At 43.8% G+C, this 21,656-nt stretch overlaps 1 protein-coding gene across 2 annotated transcripts in view; it reads left to right on the top strand.

Moving 5' to 3' along the window:
• Positions 1–21,656, top strand: part of RPTOR (regulatory associated protein of MTOR complex 1) — a 166,393-nt gene that overhangs the window by 57,487 nt on the left and 87,250 nt on the right. For both annotated transcript variants that reach the window (XM_075111716.1, XM_075111715.1), the window contains exons 6-7: positions 2,540–2,715; positions 11,092–11,151. In XM_075111716.1, the coding sequence (XP_074967817.1) occupies positions 2,540–2,715; positions 11,092–11,151 (236 nt within the window). The remainder of the gene's footprint in view (positions 1–2,539; positions 2,716–11,091; positions 11,152–21,656) is intronic.

Here is a 21,656-nt window from a genome sequence, read left to right on the forward strand (position 1 = left end):
GGCTCTTTTATTTTTCTCCTTTCTTTTACTTGTAAAAGAATGTTTTGCCACATCATTATCCCTAGAAGTCTGACAAGTTCTGTAATTACTAGCTGGTATTGTATGTTCACTTTGTGGTTATTAATAATTCATCTCCTCATGGACAAAAAATTTACACTGCATGTGTCACAGCTTCTTTAGTTTGTCTTACTGTGTAGAAGCCAGGAGTTGAGCAGGTCTTGGAGGACGAGTGACTTCCCCACCACAGCTGAGGGGCACTACCAGACCATGGCAGATGTCAAGTCGTCAGTGCTTCATGCTATTCAGAAAGGAGAAAAATCCATCTCAATGTACTTCCCACCTATGGAACCCATTTGTGAGGAAGCCCAGAGGGCAAGTCCTTCTTTAGGAAATGAATAGCCATAGCTGAGCAGTTTGACTGCTTTATATTTATAAATCTGTGAAGAGCTAATGCTTTTCCACACTCTCTCATGCCTTTCTCTGCAAATAAAAGCTCTTTTCAACATTTTAATTACTTTTTGTTACGTTATTAGCATATGGCTTAAATTTTATTGAGAAGTACAGTAAATACTGCTAGAGAACGAGCAATGGCTTGGGTGGAGCTTCATTTCCACCCAAGGTACAGCATGAATCTTTGCTAAAAGCAGCACAGCTCAACTGAGAGCAAGGACAGGTCTTAGCTAATTTGGACAACCTGAGAAAGCCAAACTGTCACTCCTGCCTCTGGGATTAGAATGGGAAAAAAAAATAATAAAAAAAAAAAAATCAAAAAACTTACTAGGTTGCAGAATTTGTGAAATGGCATCCGAAACCTCTCCACACCTTGTCAGGTTGTTTTGCTACACAAGAGGTGTATGGTTGTGCCAGGCTCTGGGTTTGTAACACAAATATCCTGTTCCCCATCAACCCTCCTGAGCCACCAAATGGATTTCCTCTTCAGACAGAATATTTTGCATATAAAGACGCTGAAGAATGAGTTTGAGTCAGCCTTATTCAGTTGGCAAAAGAACCCCAAAACCCCAAACCTGGCTGAAGTGTTGGTCTTTGAAAGTATTTACTTCTGTTACCTTTGATAACACAGCATATAGGTCACTTTGACAGGTCTTTGCTTTCTAACTAATACATGAAAGGGCAATGAAGGCACTGCATAGGTTACATTTCTTTGACCCATTCCTTTTAGAACCTTTGAGTATCATAGATCAAAATTTTGGGTGGCTGAAGTGATTAGTTTGTTTACCTTTTTCAGAAAGGCACTGGAAAGATCATCTGTGTTTTTCATGCTGTGAATTATTAGTCTCAAAAATCATCCTCTTAATAAACATTTTAAATAGGAAAACTGTGGGTTTGAAAAACGGGAATGTTGGTGTATTATAGGCTGATGTTTGGACAGATTAATTCATTGCTATAGTGCAGGTCAGAATTCCAGAAACTCAACTCTTTTCACAGCAGACTTGACCCTGATTTTAAAACAAGCACTGAATATGCCCATTTAAGAGCTCTGTTTCCCATTCTTTCTTGCCTTTTGAAAACTGAGCTACAGCATGCAGAGTGAAAAGCTGAACAGCATTTATGCAAAGCTGGTTCTTGCCTGCAGCTGCACAAATGCCATTGGACCAATGCATTCCATCGGTCCCTGGCTAGCATGAAATCTGCACTGACATGTGTCTGTCTTAGTATTTTAAACAGGTGATTTTGCCCAATTAAATATAAACTAATTGAGTCTTGGAAAACAATGTCTTGTTAGCATCATTCTAGATCTTGAGATGTAAAAACCTTACATCTTATTTTTCAGTGTAACATTCACTGCTTATAGCAGAAATTACCAGGAATATGTATAAGGACCTGGAACCCTTTTACTAAAGCACTGATTAAAACTTATATCTGCTGATAGATGAATATTTGCAGTGCACGTTTCTTTCCATTGGGTGTTTTTTCTTTTGGGGTTTGCTTTTTGGGGGGGCAGATAGCCTCTCTACTTACATAAGGCAATTTTCTCTCTTCCTTTTCCCAGCTTGACCTTTTTGCTCTAGTGAAGTAGAAAGATGAATGGGGAGAAACACAGGGCGTTCAGTATTCTTTTAGCTTACCAACAAGAGTCATCTTTATGCTCCGTGGCAGAAAATGCTGCCTAGTACAGCCAAATGAATTGCATTTTTCCGTTTGAAGCTATTCTGCCATCTGTGGTGAATGGTTATAAGCCACAGGAAGGATGGTTTTTGCTTAAATGTAAAAGAAAGAATAATTAAGCCAACTTGCTTCTACAGTCCTTGATTCCAAGCTGGCAGATGTGAACTGAAGACATTGAAGTGTTGATCACAGCGCAGTCTGTTGCAAGTTGCTGTTTTTGGTGTGTGGTATTGTTATGGTAAATATACTTAAAACCTGTTAATTTTATTCCAGTTAAAACTGTGGCTGGTGCTACCATAGCCATAAATTTCTGTGAATCCAGAGACAGCTTCTTCCTTGGTTATTTTCAAATTGTTACAGAAATTTAACTTCACTGAATTCACTGCCTGAGTCATTTCCTTGATCCCTCCAGGTAGCTGCAATTAACCCAAACCATCCACTTGCTCAAATGCCTTTGCCTCCCTCAATGAAGAACTGCATTCAGCTGGCAGCATGTGAAGCCAATGAATTGCTACCCATGATCCCTGATCTGCCAGCTGATCTTTTCACATCATGCCTTACTACGCCGATCAAAATTGCTCTGAGATGGTGAGTGTCTCCCCCGTTATTGAAGGCAAGTGTGTAATTTGCGTATCTTGTCTGTTGAAATGATGGATTTGTTAATCCAAATGCTTCATCTAACCTAAACTTTCTCTGCAATATTGAATTACAGGATTTGAACTGTGCATTTGGGACAGCGTTTTATTAATCAGAACTAGAAACGTGAAAATATTGTCTTCTGCTTACTATGTTTTAGATTCCAGCTCAATATCTAGGTTTGCTCAGATTAAGGGATTTGCTGTTCTGGGAATTAAATATCTGCCTCTTCAGAGAGCAGAAATAGTACATAGTGCAATACAACTTTTTGTAAATTGTCCTTTGTACAAATCATATTCCAAATATTGCAGCTGCTGTAAATAATACATTAGCAGTAAATAAAGCTGTAGTGAAAGAAATTGAGCGATAAACCAAAGAAAGACGTTATGGAATGATGTACCAAGTTAATTAGGCAGAAAGATATAAAAGGCTGCTACAGATAGTAGGAGCTTTCAAAGAGCAGTATTTTTACCCAACAACAGAGAGGATCACGAACAATTGTGGTGCCAGCTGAGGACATGGTGTGAGGAATCAGCAAGTGCATCCCACTACATAGCTCTGCCGATTCATTCCTATCGGCACATCTCACTTGATCCTCTCAAGGCTCTATGTAGCCCAGAATGAAAAACTTTAGGTCATTTACTAGACTAGGTTAAAACAGGCAGAAGTCTTTGGACATTGCAGACAGTGGTAAGCAACTGAGTGGCCACAGCTTCAAGAGTTATTACCTGTCATTTGGAGATACTTGTAATAAATTAGTTTCTCATGAAAGTCAAGAAAGACTGTGAGAATTCTGAGTGAGTTAATTTGACCAGCTTCTGGTTTAGATACATAGTGCCTTTAACTAATACCTTTTGCTTATGTCAGGAGCAGCATAAGACTTATTTAATTTCTTGTCCCATTTTTGATTTCCTGAGCTCAAAGGGTATTTTCTCACAGAAGAGAGTCACAGCTTGTAAACACTGGCAGAAGTCTTGAATAATTTTGAGAAGGAGGGCAAAGAGCTTCAGTGACATTAGGAATGTCACCTCCCCTGCCTAAGGGGAGGTTTCGATTGGGTATTAGGAGAAATGTCTTTACTGCAAGAGTGGTCAGGCCCTGGCACAGGCTGCCCAGAGAGGTGGGGGAGTCACCATCCCTGGGGGTGTTCAAAAAACGTGTAGACGTGGGCACTTCGGGGCATGGTTTAGGAGGCCTGGGGGTGTTGGGTTGATGGTTGGACTTGATGATCCTAGAGGTCTTTTCCAGCCTTAATGATTCTATGATTCTATGAATATTTTCATGGGAAGGGTTTTGAGAGAGTAAGATGATGATTTTTCTGACCCAGGCATCACTGATGAGGAGTCTGAATTAATGGGAGATTAGCCTAGAGTTTCAGGCAAGGAATGGTGAACCTCTAAATAAGTTAGGTGGGTGTGTGCTCCTCTCATAGCTTTAAATCCTTTTCATCTTACTTTTCCCTTCTTCTATTGTAAAGGCAAAACTTTATGTTGGTTTTCTAAGACACCAGCCTGGTTGCTGTACTAACCGCTCATCAAAACTCACAAGTGAGCACTTGCAGATATGCAACAAGATCGAGCCTGCTGATTAGCAGAGACATTTATTCTCGTCTAATCCCGAGAGAATGATGTGCTTCCCTTCTGGGACAGGTGAAAGGAGAGAGGAGGTTAACTTCCAACATAGCTGTTACTGTGACAGCTCTTCATTGGTGAAGTGGCTGCTCGGACACAGAGCTTGCTCTTCCTGATGCTGACGTGGTGGTGATAGGCTAGCTCTGAACTCTGCCTGCCATGGGAAAATTCTCAGGCCGCCTGCATAAATCCTTCTCATTAAAAGCTAAAGAAAGTCATTATGTGGCAAAATTCCTTTAGGGGAACTCTGAGAAGTACTGTGTTTTACAACCAGGAAAATAGGATTGCAGCGAACTACTTTTATCATACGGCTGCTATCGGACCACTGCTATCCAAATGCGAAGAAGTTTAGATTTCTGCTGGTTTGCACTATTGAGAAAGGCTTTGAAATTTGTCTGAACATTCCACCTGATTAGCTCAAGGCTGGCAGCAGATGACAATGAATGCAACTTGGTAAATACAAATGATGCTTTTTTTTTAAAAAAAAATATTACTTGTTGAATGGAGTCCACAACCAATAAATAAAATGACACAGGATTCGGCAAATCATAGAATCATTTAGGTTGGAAAAGACCTTTAAGATCATCAAGACCAAGTGTAAACTTAATACTGCCAAGTCCACCAAATGAGAGTTTGAGTTCAAGTTCAAGGGAGAATGTTTTCATCAAAACACCATGTTACTGTGGAGAGAAGAGTGGGGGGAAAAATTGCTTTTCAGGATGAGTACACTGAGGCTTGCAGTTACTCTGAATAACTTGTTATTGTGCACATGTGTTAAATCAGTACTGTGCAGACACAGTGACACCACTTCATTTTTGTTGTTTTCGCTAATTCATAAAATCTTTGTGGGAATCCCTAGCATACGCTTTGCCTGTTGAAGATTATCTGGTTTCTAGCAAATTGAAGCTTCAGAAGTGAAGTGAAAGCTATTGGCATTGGGAGTCAGGGTTCTCCTTCCCTTGCAATTATCAGAACCGTACTTCACTGTTTGTGTCATACTTAAAGTGGAAATGCTGAGGCTCTGTAAGAGGTGTTTTTTTCGGTTTGGTGTTTTGTTTTTGTTTTGTTTTGGAATTCCCCTCCAAACATTTAAACTCCTTACACAACAGTGTTTAATGCACAGTTTATATATACTGTGAAATGATTTTTTTTTTTTTAATATCATCTGTTCAGGAACTTTCTGTTACTTCATCTCCATGGGAATGTGACTGAGGGGGTGATCAGGGCAGGTTCTCAAGCAGAGCTACACCTGGCATAAGCATGAGAGATTCTCAGACTTGTGTCTCGTTTGTGTTTGAAAGAAAATGCATTTGTAAAAATGCAGCTCAGGGGAAGGATTTAAAACTATTAACCTTGGCTGTTCTTGGGGTTGATGCTGGGAGATGCCATGCAAGAGCCTGGATAGTAAAGCATTTCCTACTACTACAACTAATCCAATGATTGTGTGTGTTGCTTACTGCACACAAAAAGAATTTCTCCTCTGTTCTCTAATGAAGGTTACGCTCCTTTTATATTCCCTATTGATTGGCATTATTGTGGTTGTGTTTTTACCCATGAAGTCCTGTAAATAATGAGTGTGTGCTTGTGGAGCATTGTTATTCACTGCTGTTAAACATAATACATGCAAAGAAAGACCCTCCTCCTGTATTCCAGCTGTTTGATGCAAACTGTGTGTTGGTGTCCTAAAGCAGACAGTTAACTGAAAATAAATATGTAAACCTTTTGTCATTAAAACTTCTCTTTAGTCTAGCCTTTTTACTAAAGCTGATCCAGGACCCTGCAGAATTGCTTTTAAAATACAAATTTTTTCAGTTCTGGACTGGCAGGCTAATGAGGTTTCCTATACTGAATTTATGGGCAAATAAAATTTTGATGAATAAATTTCTATACATCCCATTTTGTGCTCTGTATTTTAAGTAAACAACTGATAGACAAAATCACTTATCAAATGGAACTGCAGCTGCAACCACTTCAGTCTAATTTCAGGGAAGGAAAAATTGATGGTGTTAAGAGAAACACAGGTCAGTTGTGCCCTTCTGAATGTGGCGCATGAAGCTCTTAATGACAGTCTGACAGTTCCAGGAATCCAGTGTATGAATTCTGGCTAACTTGGTACTGATTATCTTCATGTATAGTGACTGTTGTGAGCTGATGTATTCCAAGTATATGTTGTAACTATATATAACTGTATTTGAGGCAAGCTTAGAGATGAGCAGTGTGGATTACTAATCGTGACTGATACGCTTATATTATCATCAATCCCTTAAGACATAAACTGCAATTATATTTTCACAATTTTACACATCAGGGAGAAGGTTCTCTTTGTATAAATTGTCTTAAGGACCCTATGGTTTTGAACCCTGAAGTCCCACTCATAAGAGTAACAGGGCTCCTGAGAAGTGCTGGAAAACCTCCAAACCTAAAAGAAACAAAAAGTTTGGGAACTGCTCAGACTCAGGAATTTCAGATATGTAGTTTGTACAATAGAAGCCAAAAATAGGAAGCTTGTAAGTGCGTGGAAGAAAGAGCTTGACCTGTGACAGCTGTAGGTCAATTTAAATGTTTGTTTTAAGTGTGCCTTTTTTTTCCCTAATGTGTTTATTTTGCATTTCTGCTTGAGATTTTGTGGGTTTAACTGAGCCAATCTTCTGTCCCAAATTTATTTACAGAAACTAAACTGGGTTTCAAAATATTCCTGTGATATCAGAGCAGAACCTAGTGGAGAATTGTTATGTGTATTACTTGTTTTCTTCTTTATTGCCTATCATATATTGATATTTTTACATGCACCTCTAATGTATTTCATCTGATGTTTGTGGTGATCACAGACTGGCGGGGGTTGGAAGGGCCCTCTGGAGCTCATCCCGTCCCACCCCCTGCTGGAGCAGGCACCCCAGAGCAGGGGCACAGGGCCGCGTCCAGGCGGGGTGTGAATGTCCCCAGGGAAAGGACTCCACAACCTCTCTGGGCAGCCTGTGCCCCTGCTCTGGCACCCTCAAAATAAAGAAGTCTTTCCTCATATTCAGGTGGAAGTGCCTGTGTTCCAGCTTGTGCCCGTCGCCCCTTGGCCTGTCGTTGGGCACCACTGAGAAAAGTCTGGCCCCGTCCTCAAGGCACCCGCCCTTCAGATATTTACAAGCACTGATAAGATCCCCCCTCAGTCTTCTCTTCTCCAGGCTGAACAAACCCAGGTCTCTCAGCCTTTCTTCAGAAGAGAGATGTTCCGGTCCCCTGATCAGCTTGGTAGCTCTCACTGGACTCTCCAGCAGTTCCCTGTCTGTCTTGAAGTGGGGGGCCCAGAACTGGCCGCAGCACCCCAGATGTGGCCTCACTGGGGCAGAGCAGAGGGGGAGGAGAACCTCCCTCGCCCTGCTGGCCACACTCCTTTCCATGCCCCCCAGGACACCGCTGGCCCCCTTGGTCCCGAGGGCCCGGTGCTGGCTCAGAGTCACCTCGCTGCCCCCCAGCACCCCCAGGGCCTCTCAGCAGAGCCGCTCTCCAGCAGGTCCCCCCCGGCCTGTGCTGGTGCGGGGGGTTGGTTGTTCCTCCCCAGGGGCAGGACCTGGCACTGGCTCCTGTTGAATTCCCCGAGGCTCCCCCGGGCCCAGCTCTCCAGCCTGCCCAGCTCTCGCTGGACGCCAGCACAGCCTCTGCTGTGTCAGCCACCCCTCCCAGCTTGGTGCCGTCAGCGAACTCGCTGAGGGGACGCTCTGTCCCTTCGCCCAGGTCACTGATGGATACGTTGAGCAGGACTGGCCCCAGCACAGCCCCCTGGGGAGCACCGCTAGGCACAGGCCTCCAGCCGGACTCTGCCCCGTTGATCTGTGACCCTCTGAGCTCTGCCGTTCAGCCAGTTCTCAGTCCACCTCACAGTCCTCTCGTCTGACCCATGGCTCCTGACCTCACCTGTGAGGATGTCATTGGAAGACAATGTCAAAAGCCTGGCTGAAGTCAGGGGTGTATCCTGTCGGGGAGTATGGATTAGTGAGGATCCAGTTTGCTTAAATGATCTCCAGCTCAATCTTCCTCAACCAAGGGCAAGTCTTCCTCTTCTCTCCTCTGGGGGCTGGGATGCCCGAGGGTCAGCCTTAGCACTAAAGACTGAGCAAAGGCAACACTCAGTAACTCTGCCTTCTCTGTGTCCTGCCTCACCGGGGCACCCACCTTGTTCAGCAGTGAGCCCACGGTTTCCCCAGTCTTTCTTTTATGATTGATGTATTTGAAGAAGTCCTGATAACACCAACCATCCATTGAGACATCATGTTTGGAGCATTGGAGTGATGAAAGAGGGTTGCAGATACAGGATGAGGAACATGTTTATGAGTACATTTTCTTGGCAGTCGGTGGTTGTTAGGAAATGCGGATAGTCTGCTACTGGTTAAATGGGGTGTTAATGAACTAATCTCTTTCAAAATATTCTGGACAATGGTGGGTTCTTTATAAAAGAAATATTGTAATATTCCCGGTATATACAAGGGCAGAAAGCGCTGCTGCAAACAGATCCATGGTCAGGGTAGAACGGGTGGTTTTTCACTAGTCAAATGTAATCTGGTTTTCTTTTGTCATCTTTGTGGAGCCATGAGCTCAAATGAAATCACAGAAATTGAAGCTTATTTACGTGTTGCCCGCAGGGCAATACTAGCAGCTCCCTAAGGAAGTGCTGAATGCGAGCTGCTGAACGTATTTAGATGTGAAAACAGCCGTTTATAGTTGACCCTCACAGACGTGCCTACCCTGCTGTTGTAGGAGTTGCAGGGAGGGCTTGGCACAGTGGCATTTCTCCTGTTGTGTGTCCTCAATATGTGCATGCATGGGGCAAGCTTTCTGCCTCTAATCCAACAAGCTGTAATCAAAAGCCTTGTGCTTAGGAGAAATCCTTGCAAAAAAGAGGCTAATGGATTTGTTTGCCCTGTGGCAAATGCACTCTGCTGCCAGGCCTGCTCATCAGTTCTCAGACTGTTGCCGCCTGGCCTGGAGGAGGCTGGCTGTGCTGAGTGGGGTTAGGACGCTCATCCATTTTTTACACTGTGTGCAGCACTGTCCTATTAATCTGTGAGCCTGTAAAATATTGCTGAGTGAGTGAGGTTAGGTCAAATCACGGCTTGGATACGAGGCTTCCAAAGTAAATACAAAATATTGCGTGACACGGTGATAGGTAGGTCTCTCTTTTCTTTATAGAAAGCAAACGTGTAACAGTATAAAGTTGTCCTGGTGCTGTTATGGTGCTCTTTCAGATATGTTGGCGTGCAGTGGCATTGAGCAGAGAAGTTAGAAAGTCTTTTGGCATCCCCAGTCTTTAGGGAGGCTCCAGCCTGATTCCAGTGACCTAATTCTGCTGTGCTGAATTCTGCCTGCGGTTTTTGTTTGAGAGGGGTATTTCCCTGAGTGGTTCTGTGAAGCAGTGTTGTAAGATTTTTATATTTTAGCAAATTGTATAGGGATCCCACTGTAGTGTTCATAAATAGCTCTATGATTTTTTTTTATCATAGCAGCCTGGAGACCACGTAGCTTTTCAGAGCCCATCCCTGTGCTTGGCAGTATCCCTTACTGTCCTACAGGCAGGGGATGCCACAAGGAAACTGGAGAGTCCTCAAGATTTCAGAAATATGCTCTGCACATCTTCTCTTTAAAGAACTAATTGTTCTCCCCTTTACCTGGGGATGAGCTTTTGGGATGTGGATGTTGTGGCTCTGGTGAAAGGAGGGACTCCTGCTGCAGCAACCGCAGCTGCTGCTGGATGCGGGAGGTGGGTTTTCTGGGCAGCCGAGCCCTCCTGGACCCTCCCTGCGCGCAGAGCTTTCTGTACCTGCACGGAGTGAGGTGTAGGGGTTCAATATCAACTTACATTCCACTGGTGGATAAACTCTTCATTAAACAACAGAGAATGGATTTCTGAAATACTGAGAAAATAGGCTGGGAAGGTAGTGACATCACTGAAGAAGTCATTTCTCAAGTTGAATATGCTGATTTTTCTTCCCAGATCTATTGGTTCCCACTTCTGCCCTCTGGGCACAAAGCATATCCCTGAGAGTTTTGGAGGAGGGAGTTAAGCAATCTGAAATGGGCCGGCAGTCGTGCTGTCTTCCCACACTCATTTGGATTTAGTGACTCTGGGATTTTCTAGGCACAGTGAGTGGTAGTGCTAACAGGACTTTGCGTTTTCCAGGGCTGCTGTTCCTGAAGTAGTGGTATTTGTAATGCTGAGGAAATGGAGTCAGCATTTTTTTTAATTAAATAACTGAGGTGTTTGAACTTGACACATCCCTCGCCTTCCCTCCTTTTCTCACTTTCTTGCCTGCAGTGCCAAATCTCTTCAGGGAAACCCAGCCAACGCTAATCATTATTCCGGAAGCATAAACCTCCTTGGCTCTCGTGTCGTCTTTCTCCTCCTGAGAGACCGTGCTGGATGACTGTGAGCCCTTTTCCCCCCCCGCTATGTGTTGGAAAACTTGTCACCATGACAGTTACAATACCCCAGTTTTGACACCTGACGATGGAAATCGCCGCATAATCATGAGTGTGACAAATATTGAGGGCCTTGTTTGATTCTTATTATGCTGTGGCAAAGTTTTCTACCCAAACACCATTTTAAAAGCAGAAGCACTGTAATAAAGAAACCTTCTTCCATATTCTTTCCACAGCACCTTGTCATTAAATATTCAATTAATATGTTTTATTTTTATTCTCTTCTCCACAGGTTCTGTATGCAGAAGAGTGTCAGACTGGTGCCAGGAGTCACACTGGATTTAATAGAGAAGTAAGCTAAAATTTTTTTTTTTCCCTGTTGCTCTTAATTTACCCATTATTTGTAGCATTTCTCTTGTTTGTCTGTGAGGAAATTTCTTTGGAAAGCTTTTCACAGAGCCTGTACCTACAGGATTTGTCATTTCTTGCCTTACCGTGTGTTGCTGAAATAAACAGTGGCTGTAAAAGCGAGCAGTTGCTTGTGGAGCGGCGCCGCAGCGGGGAGTTGCGGCTGTGCTGGGGCTTTGGTCAGCTGGGTGAGTTCAGAGTCCCGTAGCTCTCACCACTTGGGCTGTCATCCTGGACTAGCCAGAGCAATGGCAACTGCAGGCACAGATTGTGGCCACCTTCCTGGAAGTCCAGCACTGAAAAGCCTCATGTGTGGCTGGTTTTGGCGTGTGTTCTGACCATGGGAGCACTGGCAGGGGAGACGTGCTCTTATACCTCACGTTATCAAAACTAGTGAATGAACAGAAAAACACTTAACGAAAAATACTCTTTTTTCACTTCATCGCTATGCTGTCCTACTATTCTTTGTCTGATAGTGTTGTTATGTTTCAGACTTAACACCATTGAAACATATTATAATCCTTTTATCCCATCAATATTTGAGCATAATTCAGTTCTCAGGCAGCTGAGCAAACTGATTAACCAAGACAGCTATTCTTCAGATTCTACTTGAGTTTATACAAACAAGGTAGACTTTGAAATAATAATTGTCCACTGTAGTCTTTGCTGTTAAAGATTTTTGTGGGGCTTTTTTTGTTTTGTTTTGTTTTTGTGAATATTCTTAAAGACAGGGCAATAGATGCTTGCAGCCACTAGATGGAGGAGTTCTGTGCTCCCTGCAGATGTTTTTGAATGCCCTGCCCTTGGAACCTTGATACACACACACAAACTGTTTGGGAGTGATTAATTAAAGATCATTCATTCAATTTCTGAGAAATTTTGACTCTAGAAATACTGTTGTTGAGATTAGTTAGAACTCTTCTGACACATGGATGTCCAGAGTCCAGTTACCATATTTTGTCTAAGATGAAAACTGTAGAATTGAAGGGCGTCCTGAAAGGGGTTAGGAGAACAGGAATCTGGATAATGAGTGTGAATTCTTAATAGAAATACATTATCATACTTCCTTGTTTTTTTTAATAAGCTCTGCATGGTGTAACAAAGTGCAGCAGTCACTCATTGCTCATGCTGCCAATAGCAAATTATCTGTTATAGCAGAAGCAATGGGGGTAAGATTGCATCAGCTACAATTTCATGTTCAGTTTTTGCTTTAGTAAATCATTCCATGTTAACTTGCATGTTTTACATTCAGATGAAGCTAAAAATTCTTCTCAATGCTGCTAGCTCCTCCACAATATGTATTTTAGTATAGTCAGGCTCATCAGTAGTATGTAGGTATGTAATCATGCTAATTTTATATGTGAAAATTTGATTATCCTGTCTCATCTCAGTTGGGCAAGCTAAGCAATGATTCTTGTAAAGCTGTATTTCAGAGGCTCTAATATTACCAAAATAAAAACAGTTTAGCTGTAAACCAGAAAGTTAATAGAGGTAGGACCCCAGCTATCAAGGGAAGTGTTAGATTAGTTTTCAGAGATGCATCAGTCTAGGAAAACCACTGGATATTTTGTTCTGTGAAAGCCATTGTGAAAGTATGGTGGGTTTTGTTTTTCTTTTGTTTTAAAGAGATGAGAAGCAGGAAGGAAATCTGCCCAGGGGTTAACCTTGCTTTGCCTGCGTGCTCAGAGGTGTGCTAACAGGGCTTTTTTTGCAGGAGAAGGTTAGGTGGTCCTGAAGTTAAAAGCTATTCAGTGGTAGAAAGGTGTGTAGTTCCCTGGCTGTTGTTTAAATGGGCAGAATGAAGGGGATGCTGTTTTGGCTATCTCTCTGGCTGTTGGACAGCAAAGGTAAGCAGAAGTTCTTCCCGACCCGGTGGGCTCATCATCAGCACGGACTGAGATCACCTCAGGCCACTGGATAAATGTGTTCCAGTACAAAGACTATATTATATTAATTGCAATTACCAGATTGCTACAGGAGTGTATCTAATCAAAGAACATAAGGCGAGGGTTGATGAAGGTCTGAGCGAGGTAACTCAAGAATCTGCTTCACTGAACATCAGCTGTGCTGCCGAGGGTTAAATACTCTTTAAATAATGGCTCACTGGCAAAAAAATTCTATTCAGCATTCTTGGTTCTTGTTGGTTAATACCACGGCACACATGCATTCTTTAAAGGCTGTCTTCATGGAAAATGTGCCAGAAGTATGTCCTCTGGATATCAAATATTTAAACCTCATCATCTTTATCTACTACATATATCTGTTATAGAAAACACATGGTTTTTTATTACAGTCTCGAGATAGGCCTAGAATACTTCCTGGATTGCCTACGTGTATATTGCAATTTATAACTAACTTGTCTTTAAAACTGTGAAAAGAGTTTATATTGCAATTAAGCTGTAGACTTTCAGACTAAATTAGGCTGCACCTTCTTTGAAGGGCTCAGATATCTAATTATCCAGGCTAAACCAGCATCTTGATGAATAAACGTGTGGTGTATTCTGATGTGCATTTATATTACAAATCTTCTGAGACGAAGCCAAAATAACCCCTAGTTTAAAAATAAAGATCTTTGCTGGAGCCAGACAGTAAACTGTAAAGAAAAAAGGAAGGAGAGTTATGTTGGTGGAGTGCTAGGAATTCAGGAGCCTCTGGCTGCCACTTCATAAGACTCTCCAGTGGCAATATCAATGTCACACATTCCTGCTGCCTTGGTTGGTCTTTTCTGCTTGGTCACAAGCCATCCTGTTGTCTGGGCTGGCACAACTTGTTGTGTGGCTGCTGAGTGAAGTGAACTGGGGCTTTGTTCTGCTTTTAAAAAATTTTGGAGAACACCCTAAGGAATGGTTTAACTTGGTGTAGGGTGGGAATACAAAGCTGGGTGCCAAGAATCAGGGATGTACAAGAATGCTTTAATCTATATTGCTGCATTAGGCTGCCTTTCCTGAAATCACATTCTCAGGAGGGCAAGAATGGTGTATGGCTTTCCTGGGATTTTTTTCTCTGGGTCCATTTTGCAGAGGGAGGGAATTTTCTCAACAAAAATCCCAGTGACCAGAGAGCTGTTCGTGCTTCTGGTGGGGCCACTTAGAAGACAGTCTTTTCAAATGACCACATGAATATGGTAGCACAAGTCACTTCCGCGACTGGAAAGGAGCCTAGTCCCTTGCTGTCAGGGTTTTGTGACAAAGGACCTTTTCTGAATGTCAGCTCTGAGTCACGTAGGCAGGAGCAGTGTGGGAGAAATTCGTCTTGCTGCAGCGTGCGCTGTTGCTGTTGAGAGCAGAGAGCCCATCTCTAGGCTGTCATTTGCCAGCACAAAATCCATTTATAAAAATCACTAGAAATAACAAATTTGAGACTAAAATTAATTTTGTTCTCACTTTTAAACATTGTAAAATGTCTCAGACTGGAAATTATTAATGTTTTAATGTCTGTTGATGGATTATTTATGAGTAATGGTTCAGTAGGAGCCAATTTAAAGATGAAGTAAGAAAAATAAAATCTCAAGATAACACACAGCAAGCGTAATGTAATTGGAGAAAATGTAGAAATTATACTGTAATATAACAGATACCTTTGGTGCATGCCCTCAGAACTTAGCCTTTGGGATGGTCAATCGGAGGGCAGGTGAAGGAGAGCAGCTAGTTGGTATCATAATTTTTTTCCCCCATGTGATCCCAGTAGCAAATATAAGCTCCTCCAGTGCCTTTTAGTAAATTTTCCTCTCCCAGGCTGACACACTGTGTGTTGTGGCTGGAGGGATCTAGGTTAGCATCACCTGGGTCTGGACCGGAGCGACCAAGAGCAGGAGGTCAGGCTGAGCATGTTGGGTAAATGGGGAAACGCAGTGAGCGCCCTTGTCCTGGCTGCCCCAGTCACTGCTCGGGATTAAATGAGTATTCCTTTAGCACTCTCCCCTCGAAATTTAACACAAACAGCAGCTTTTTGGTAACTTTTGAGTGAGCAAATCAGTCTTGGAAGAGAGTTTATTGTCTGGAAAGTCGTTGGAAATGACTGTTTGTTTGAAAAAGCCAGCAGGGCTAAAACTGTCTTAGTTTTAGTAACACTGTTACTGAATTTACCTCTGCTTAAATAAACAGAATTGTCATTGCTGGGTTAGCAAATGAGGCCAAATGCTAAACTGAAATTATATTTCCATCAAGATACAATAGCGCCTTCTGAAATACGTTGCCTACCTGGTGGGAGGAAATACTGCCAGACCTGCTGGTGTTTAGGCTTGGCAGAAATCAGCAAGATTCATAACTAGATGGAGAAAAGCATTTAATTAAAAGAAAAAAGTTCTGTTATTTTTAGCAGGGCTAAACAGGGACAAATGTCTGGTGAGGTGGGATTTAACTCGGGGGCAGGGGCCAAAGTGGCAATGCTAATGCCATCACATCCAATGGGGGAATAAGCCGGGCCACCCAGAGCAGTGACAAAGGTGCCTTAGGTGCCTCGTGAGGTGAAAGTCAGAAGACCAGCTACCTCAAGGCTGTGTATGGCTGTAGTGGATCCTCATGCATCCCTCCAGGGAAACCTGCATGCCCGTTTACCTCTCTGAAATGCCTGTACACCAATGCACGCAGCATGGGGAATAACAGGAGGAACTAGAGATCTGCATGTAGTTGCAGTGCCTCAATCTGATTGCAATTACAGAGACATGGTGGGATAGCTCGCACGACTGGAATGCTGTCATGGATGGCAATGTACTTTTTAGGAAAGACGGGCCAGCAAGGGAAGGTGGGGGAGTTGCTCTTCATGTGAGGGAGCCACTGGAACGTATCGAGCTCTGCCTAGGGGTGGAGGAAGAACAAGTTGACAGCTTATGGATAAAAATCAAGGGGGACGCAAATACAGGTGGCACTGTGGTGGGCATTTGCTATAGGCCACCTGACAGGGAAGAGGAAGTTGATGAGGCCTTCTACAGACAGCTGGAAGTAGCCTCACAATCTCAGGCCCTGGTTCTCATGCGGGACTTCAACCACCCTGATATTTGCTGGAAAAGCAACACGGTGAGGTGTGCGCAATCCAGGAGATTCCTGTAGAACACTGAGGCCAACTTTTTGACACAGGTGGTGGAGGAGCCAGTGAGGTGAGATGTGCAGCTGGACACAAAAGGTGTAGTTAAGGATGTGAGGGTTGGGGGCAGCCTTGGCTCCAGTGACCATGAGACAGTGCCATTCAGGATCCTGCATGATAGAAGCAGGGTGACAAGTAGGATTACAACCCTAGACTTCAGGAGAGCTAACTTTGACCTCTTCAAAGACCTGTCTGGAGGAATCCCATGGGTTAGGGCTTTAGAAGGTGGGGATCCAAGAAAGCTGATCAATATTCAGGTACCGCTTCCTACAAGCTCAAGGTCGGTGCATCCCTGTGAGGAAAAAGTCAAAGGAGGCAGGAGACTTGCATGGATGAGCAAAGAGCTTCTAGAAACACGCAAATGGAAGAAGGAGGTTTACAGCATGTGGAAAAAGAGACTGGCCGCTTGTGGGGAATATAGGAATGTTGCCAGGGCATGCAGAGATGAAACAAGGAAGGCCAAGGCCCACTTGGAACTAGACCTGGCAAGGGATGTCAAGGATAACAAGAAGAACTTCTTCAAATACATCAGTTGTAAAAGAAAGACTGTGGAAACTGTGGGGCCACTGCTGAACAAGGTGGGTGCCCTGGTGAGGCAGGATGCAGAGAAGGCAGAGTTACTGAGGGCCGCCTTTGCTCAGTCTTTAGTGCTAAGGCTGGCCCTTGGACATCCCAGCCCTGAGAGAGAAAATCTGGAGAAAGGAAGACACCCTTGGCTGAGGAGGATTGGGTTAGAGATCATTTAGGCAAACTGGATCCTTACAAATCCATGGGCCCTGACGGGATGCACCCACGAGTGCTGAGGAAGCTGGTGGATGCTGCTGCTAAGCCACTCTCCATCATCTTTGAAAGGTCATTGAGGACAGGAGAGGTGCCGAGGGCTGGAGGGCAGGCAAGGTCACTCCAGTCTTCAGAAGGGGCAAGAAGGAGGACATGGGAAACTACCGGCCTGTAAACCTCACCTCCATCCCGGGAAAGGTGATGGAACAGTTCATTCTGGAGGTCATCTCCAGGCATGTAGAGGAAAAGAAGGTTATGAGAAGTAGTCAATGTGGATTCACTAAGGGGAGATCATGCTTGACCAACCTGATAGCCTTCTATGGTGGCATGGCTGCTGGGTGGGTGACGGGAGAGTGGTGGATGTTGTTTACCTTGACTTCAGCAAGGCTTTTGACAGTGTCTCCCAATGATATCATCACAGGTAAGCTTAGGAACCGTGGGTCAGATGAGAGGACTGTGAGGTGGACTGAGAACTGGCTGAACGGCAGAGCTCAGAGGGTCACGGATCAACGGGGCAGAGTCCGGCTGGAGGCCTGTGCCTAGCGGTGCTCCCCAGGGGGCTGTGCTGGGGCCAGTCCTGCTCAACGTATCCATCAGTGACCTGGGCGAAGGGACAGAGCGTCCCCTCAGCGAGTTCGCTGACGGCACCAAGCTGGGAGGGGTGGCTGACACAGCAGAGGCTGTGCTGGCGTCCAGCGAGAGCTGGGCAGGCTGGAGAGCTGGGCCCGGGGGAGCCTCGGGGAATTCAACAGGAGCCAGTGCCAGGTCCTGCCCCTGGGGAGGAACAACCAACCCCCCGCACCAGCACAGGCCGGGGGGGACCTGCTGGAGAGCGGCTCTGCTGAGAGGCCCTGGGGGTGCTGGGGGGCAGCGAGGTGACCCTGAGCCGGCACCGGGCCCTTGGGGCCAAGGAGGCCAGCGGTGCCCTGGGGGGCATGGAAAGGAGTGTGGCCAGCAGGGCGAGGGAGGTTCTCCTCCCCCTCTGCTCTGCCCCAGTGAGGCCACATCTGGGGGGCTGCGGCCAGTTCTGGGCCCCCCACTTCAAGACAGACAGGGAACTGCTGGAGAGTCCAGTGAGAGCTACCAAGCTGATCAGGGGACCGGAGCATCTCTCTTCTGAAGAAAGGCTGAGAGACCTGGGTTTGTTCAGCCTGGAGAAGACTGAGGGGGGATCTTATCAGTGCTTGTAAATATCTGAAGGGCGGGTGCCTTGAGGACGGGGCCAGACTTTTCTCAGTGGTGCCCAACGACAGGCCAGGGGGCGACGGGCACAAGCTGGAACACAGGCACTTCCACCTGAATATGAGGAAAGACTTCTTTATTTTGAGGGTGCCAGAGCAGGGGCACAGGCTGCCCAGAGAGGTTGTGGAGTCCCTTCCCTGGGATATTCACCCCCCGCCTGGACGTGGTCCTGTGCCCCTGCTCTGGGTGTGCCTGCTCCAGCAGGGGGTGGGACGGGATGAGCTCCAGGGAGCCCTTCCAACCCCCACCATTCTGTGAGTCTGTGACATACTGTTGTCTCTTGGGCAACGACTAAAGGCACTTGAAGGCAGAAGGATAGTTCTGATGTTGACAGCCGTGGTCTCTCTGTGGAAGGTACGTGTCAATACAGCTGCCACAAGTTAAAATGTCTTTGCAGATATTTAATCAACCATGTGCTAGTCCAAATTCTGAAATACTGCAGCCTTTTTTTTTTTAAGATTTATTATTTTATATTTAGTGGAAAAACTATAATTTTTAGATTGCCTTTAGACCTAGTTTTCAGCCCCTTTATTTTCTTCCAGAAAATTCAGTAAAAGGCATTAGAGCGTATTTCAGAATGTGGTTTAGTAAGTAGTGTTAGCTGCATTATAACAAGGATGCTCTGCCACACTACCTGTTGGTAATATGTTGCTCATTAGTACTTGAGGAAGAACTTTGCTTATGAAGACTTTATTCTGAAAAGTTTCTGTTAGTAATAAATCTGGTTTTATTGAAATGGAGTATTTAATTGTCTCACCACTTTTACAGGGTATCAGTCTCTAGCATAGGCAAAGCCTATTGTAAATACAAAGTGAAGATCATACTCAAAAGGATGGTTTTCATGGCAACACTTCTTTCATATCTTTATACAGAGAGATGACTGAATTCAACACTAGAGTACAAAGCCTTACAGCACTCTTGAACAAATAATTTAAGAACCTCAAACATTTTGTCTTTCTCAAGTAGTTTGCCAAGGTTTCAGGAGCCCAGTCACGGCACGCCTGTATCATTCATGTTGTTCTGTGATGAGGACATGTTGTCTTTGAGCACGTTAACTATGTTGATCCTGTCTAAGCAGCTCTTGCTGCTTCAACAGATTTTGACAGCATATATCTTGCCCGTGTTACCATTTTCAGTGGTATACTGTCTCCCTTTTTTCCCTGAAAGAGTGAAAAGTGAAATGTACTTACTCCCCCCCCCCCCCCCCCCCCAAGTTGTTGTGAATGTTTGCAGGTATACATCGAAGCTAAAGGGTCTCTTTTCTGAATTCTGAGTATGATATTGTATTTCCCAGTGTTATATATCTTTTAGTCCAAAAGTAGAGATAATGATGGAGCCCATCCAGAGGGAAAGTTAACACTTCCCCTGTAATTAAAGTGATTCATGGGATTTTGCTAAATTTCTGACAAGGACATTGATGGTTACACCCAGCATGAGCTCTTTAGTGACCCTGACATTTTGTAGTCCTCACTTTTCACAATAGAGTGCCATGATTTAGGTCTCTGTAAAGGCGTCTGCCAGGAAGTTGATGGAAGAAGCAATTGAGAATCCAGAGATGTTAAATTGCAGCGAGCAGCTCAGACAGCCTGCCCTTTTTTCCTTTTCTTCCCCTCCCTCAAAAATAGTTTTTACAAATGAGGTCTGCTTTGTTCTTACTGTCAAAGGCTCTCGCTGGTAGTCAAAAGCATAATGTGAAAGACATCAGGAGAAGTAATACCAAGATGATAGCAATATTCCTCATGGGGAAAAATACTTTCTGGAGCCTTGTGATGATCTGGTTATGTAGATGCATGTCCAACAGAAATTAAAAGAAGCTTTAGTTTATAGCCACAGGATGGATTTGAAAGAGCACATTATATGAGGAAAATGCAGTCACCCCACAATATTTTAGCCAAAAAATGACATTAAGTAAACTTGTGTAGTGGAACTCTACAAAAATAAGAAAAATGAAGTGATCTCTACTTCTTTGAGGTATAGATGGTGTTTAAAAAGATGCTAAAGTGATTGTTTCAAATAAATCTTTAACTGTGTGAAGAAACAAATAGGAAATTGCTGTGTCTCTCTTGTGACCTTCTAGTACATGTTGTTGGTTATATTAACGTAGTGCTGTGGTGCAGCTCTTCTAACTGGGGTGGGAGCTTGATGCCTCTGGGGTCTAGTGCATGGAGATGGAATTCATCTGATGTGTTTAATTGATGGTCAGCTGATTGACTGTCCCTACCATCAGAGTATATTTGAATGCAATCTGAGCACTAAGAATCACTCTTTTGTTGCCTTGGGAAGCTTAAACTTTTAATTCTCAAAGATTATAAAGATCAACTGTCATTGAGTAATACTATGTTAAAAATCCCTTCCTTGGATCACTCAGTTTGTCATTGGAATGTTACAAACTGTCCTCCAGTTTCTGGGATGAGAGTTTGCATAGTGCCGTCTAGGAACAGAAAATACGCTGTGTTTATTTTCGTCTGTGATTTATACTGCTGACTCTTCCAACTGTTAATTGATTCCTGTGTGCAGCATAGAGAACAGCCCTGCTGCCAGTTCCCTTCTAGTAGCTGCTCTCTAGTTCCAGTTCAAAATCTGACAGCTCTGGTAGGGTTTTGTGCAGTTATGGAAATGTATTGCCTTTCATTCTTGTCCTATTCCCCATGCTCTCTGCCCTCACTGTTAACACCTAATGCATAGGTTTTCAAAGCGCTGAACAGCATCAATCTTCACAGTGCTGGAGTTATGTACAAAATTAGTATCTTCCTGACTATATATGAGGGCAGAAAGAAAATGAACTCACCTGATGCCACATAAGATACAAGAATGGCATCGTATTAGTTTCTGCTTCTTGACTGCAGTCTCTCGTAGGTAGCTGTATTTTCTATGAATCTTGCATTCAGTCTTAGAAAGGACAGTCGTATTGTGGAAAAATACCAAATGTATTTTAAAACCCAACATAAAACCTATACTATACTAAGGAGTAGTTATGTTTTTAAGTCTTTAAATAAAAAAAAAAGAGTATACCTTGTTCCCCAAGGAAGCAGATTATGCAAGTCACAAGGAGTTTCTAGGGTTGAGCTGCTAGCAGCAACTTTGGATTTCAGCCTGTCATTCCTGCTTAATACCATCAGTAAGGTATGTATCAGCTCGCAATCTGTATTTAAGAAAAGAGAATTTAGTGTGAATGGCGCACAGAACTGTCCATCTGGTGTAAGGATTTGAACTCTACAGTGAAACATCCTATTTCTGTTTCCACTGAAAACTGGCTTGGAAGCGGCCATCAAATGGTTTAAGCTCAGCATTTGGCTTGCTAGGGAATCTCAGCAAGGATCACTTTGGTTTCTAATTAATAACATT

Source organism: Phalacrocorax aristotelis, chromosome 16 (assembly GCF_949628215.1).
Source record: "Phalacrocorax aristotelis chromosome 16, bGulAri2.1, whole genome shotgun sequence".
NCBI classification, from domain to species: domain Eukaryota; kingdom Metazoa; phylum Chordata; class Aves; order Suliformes; family Phalacrocoracidae; genus Phalacrocorax; species Phalacrocorax aristotelis.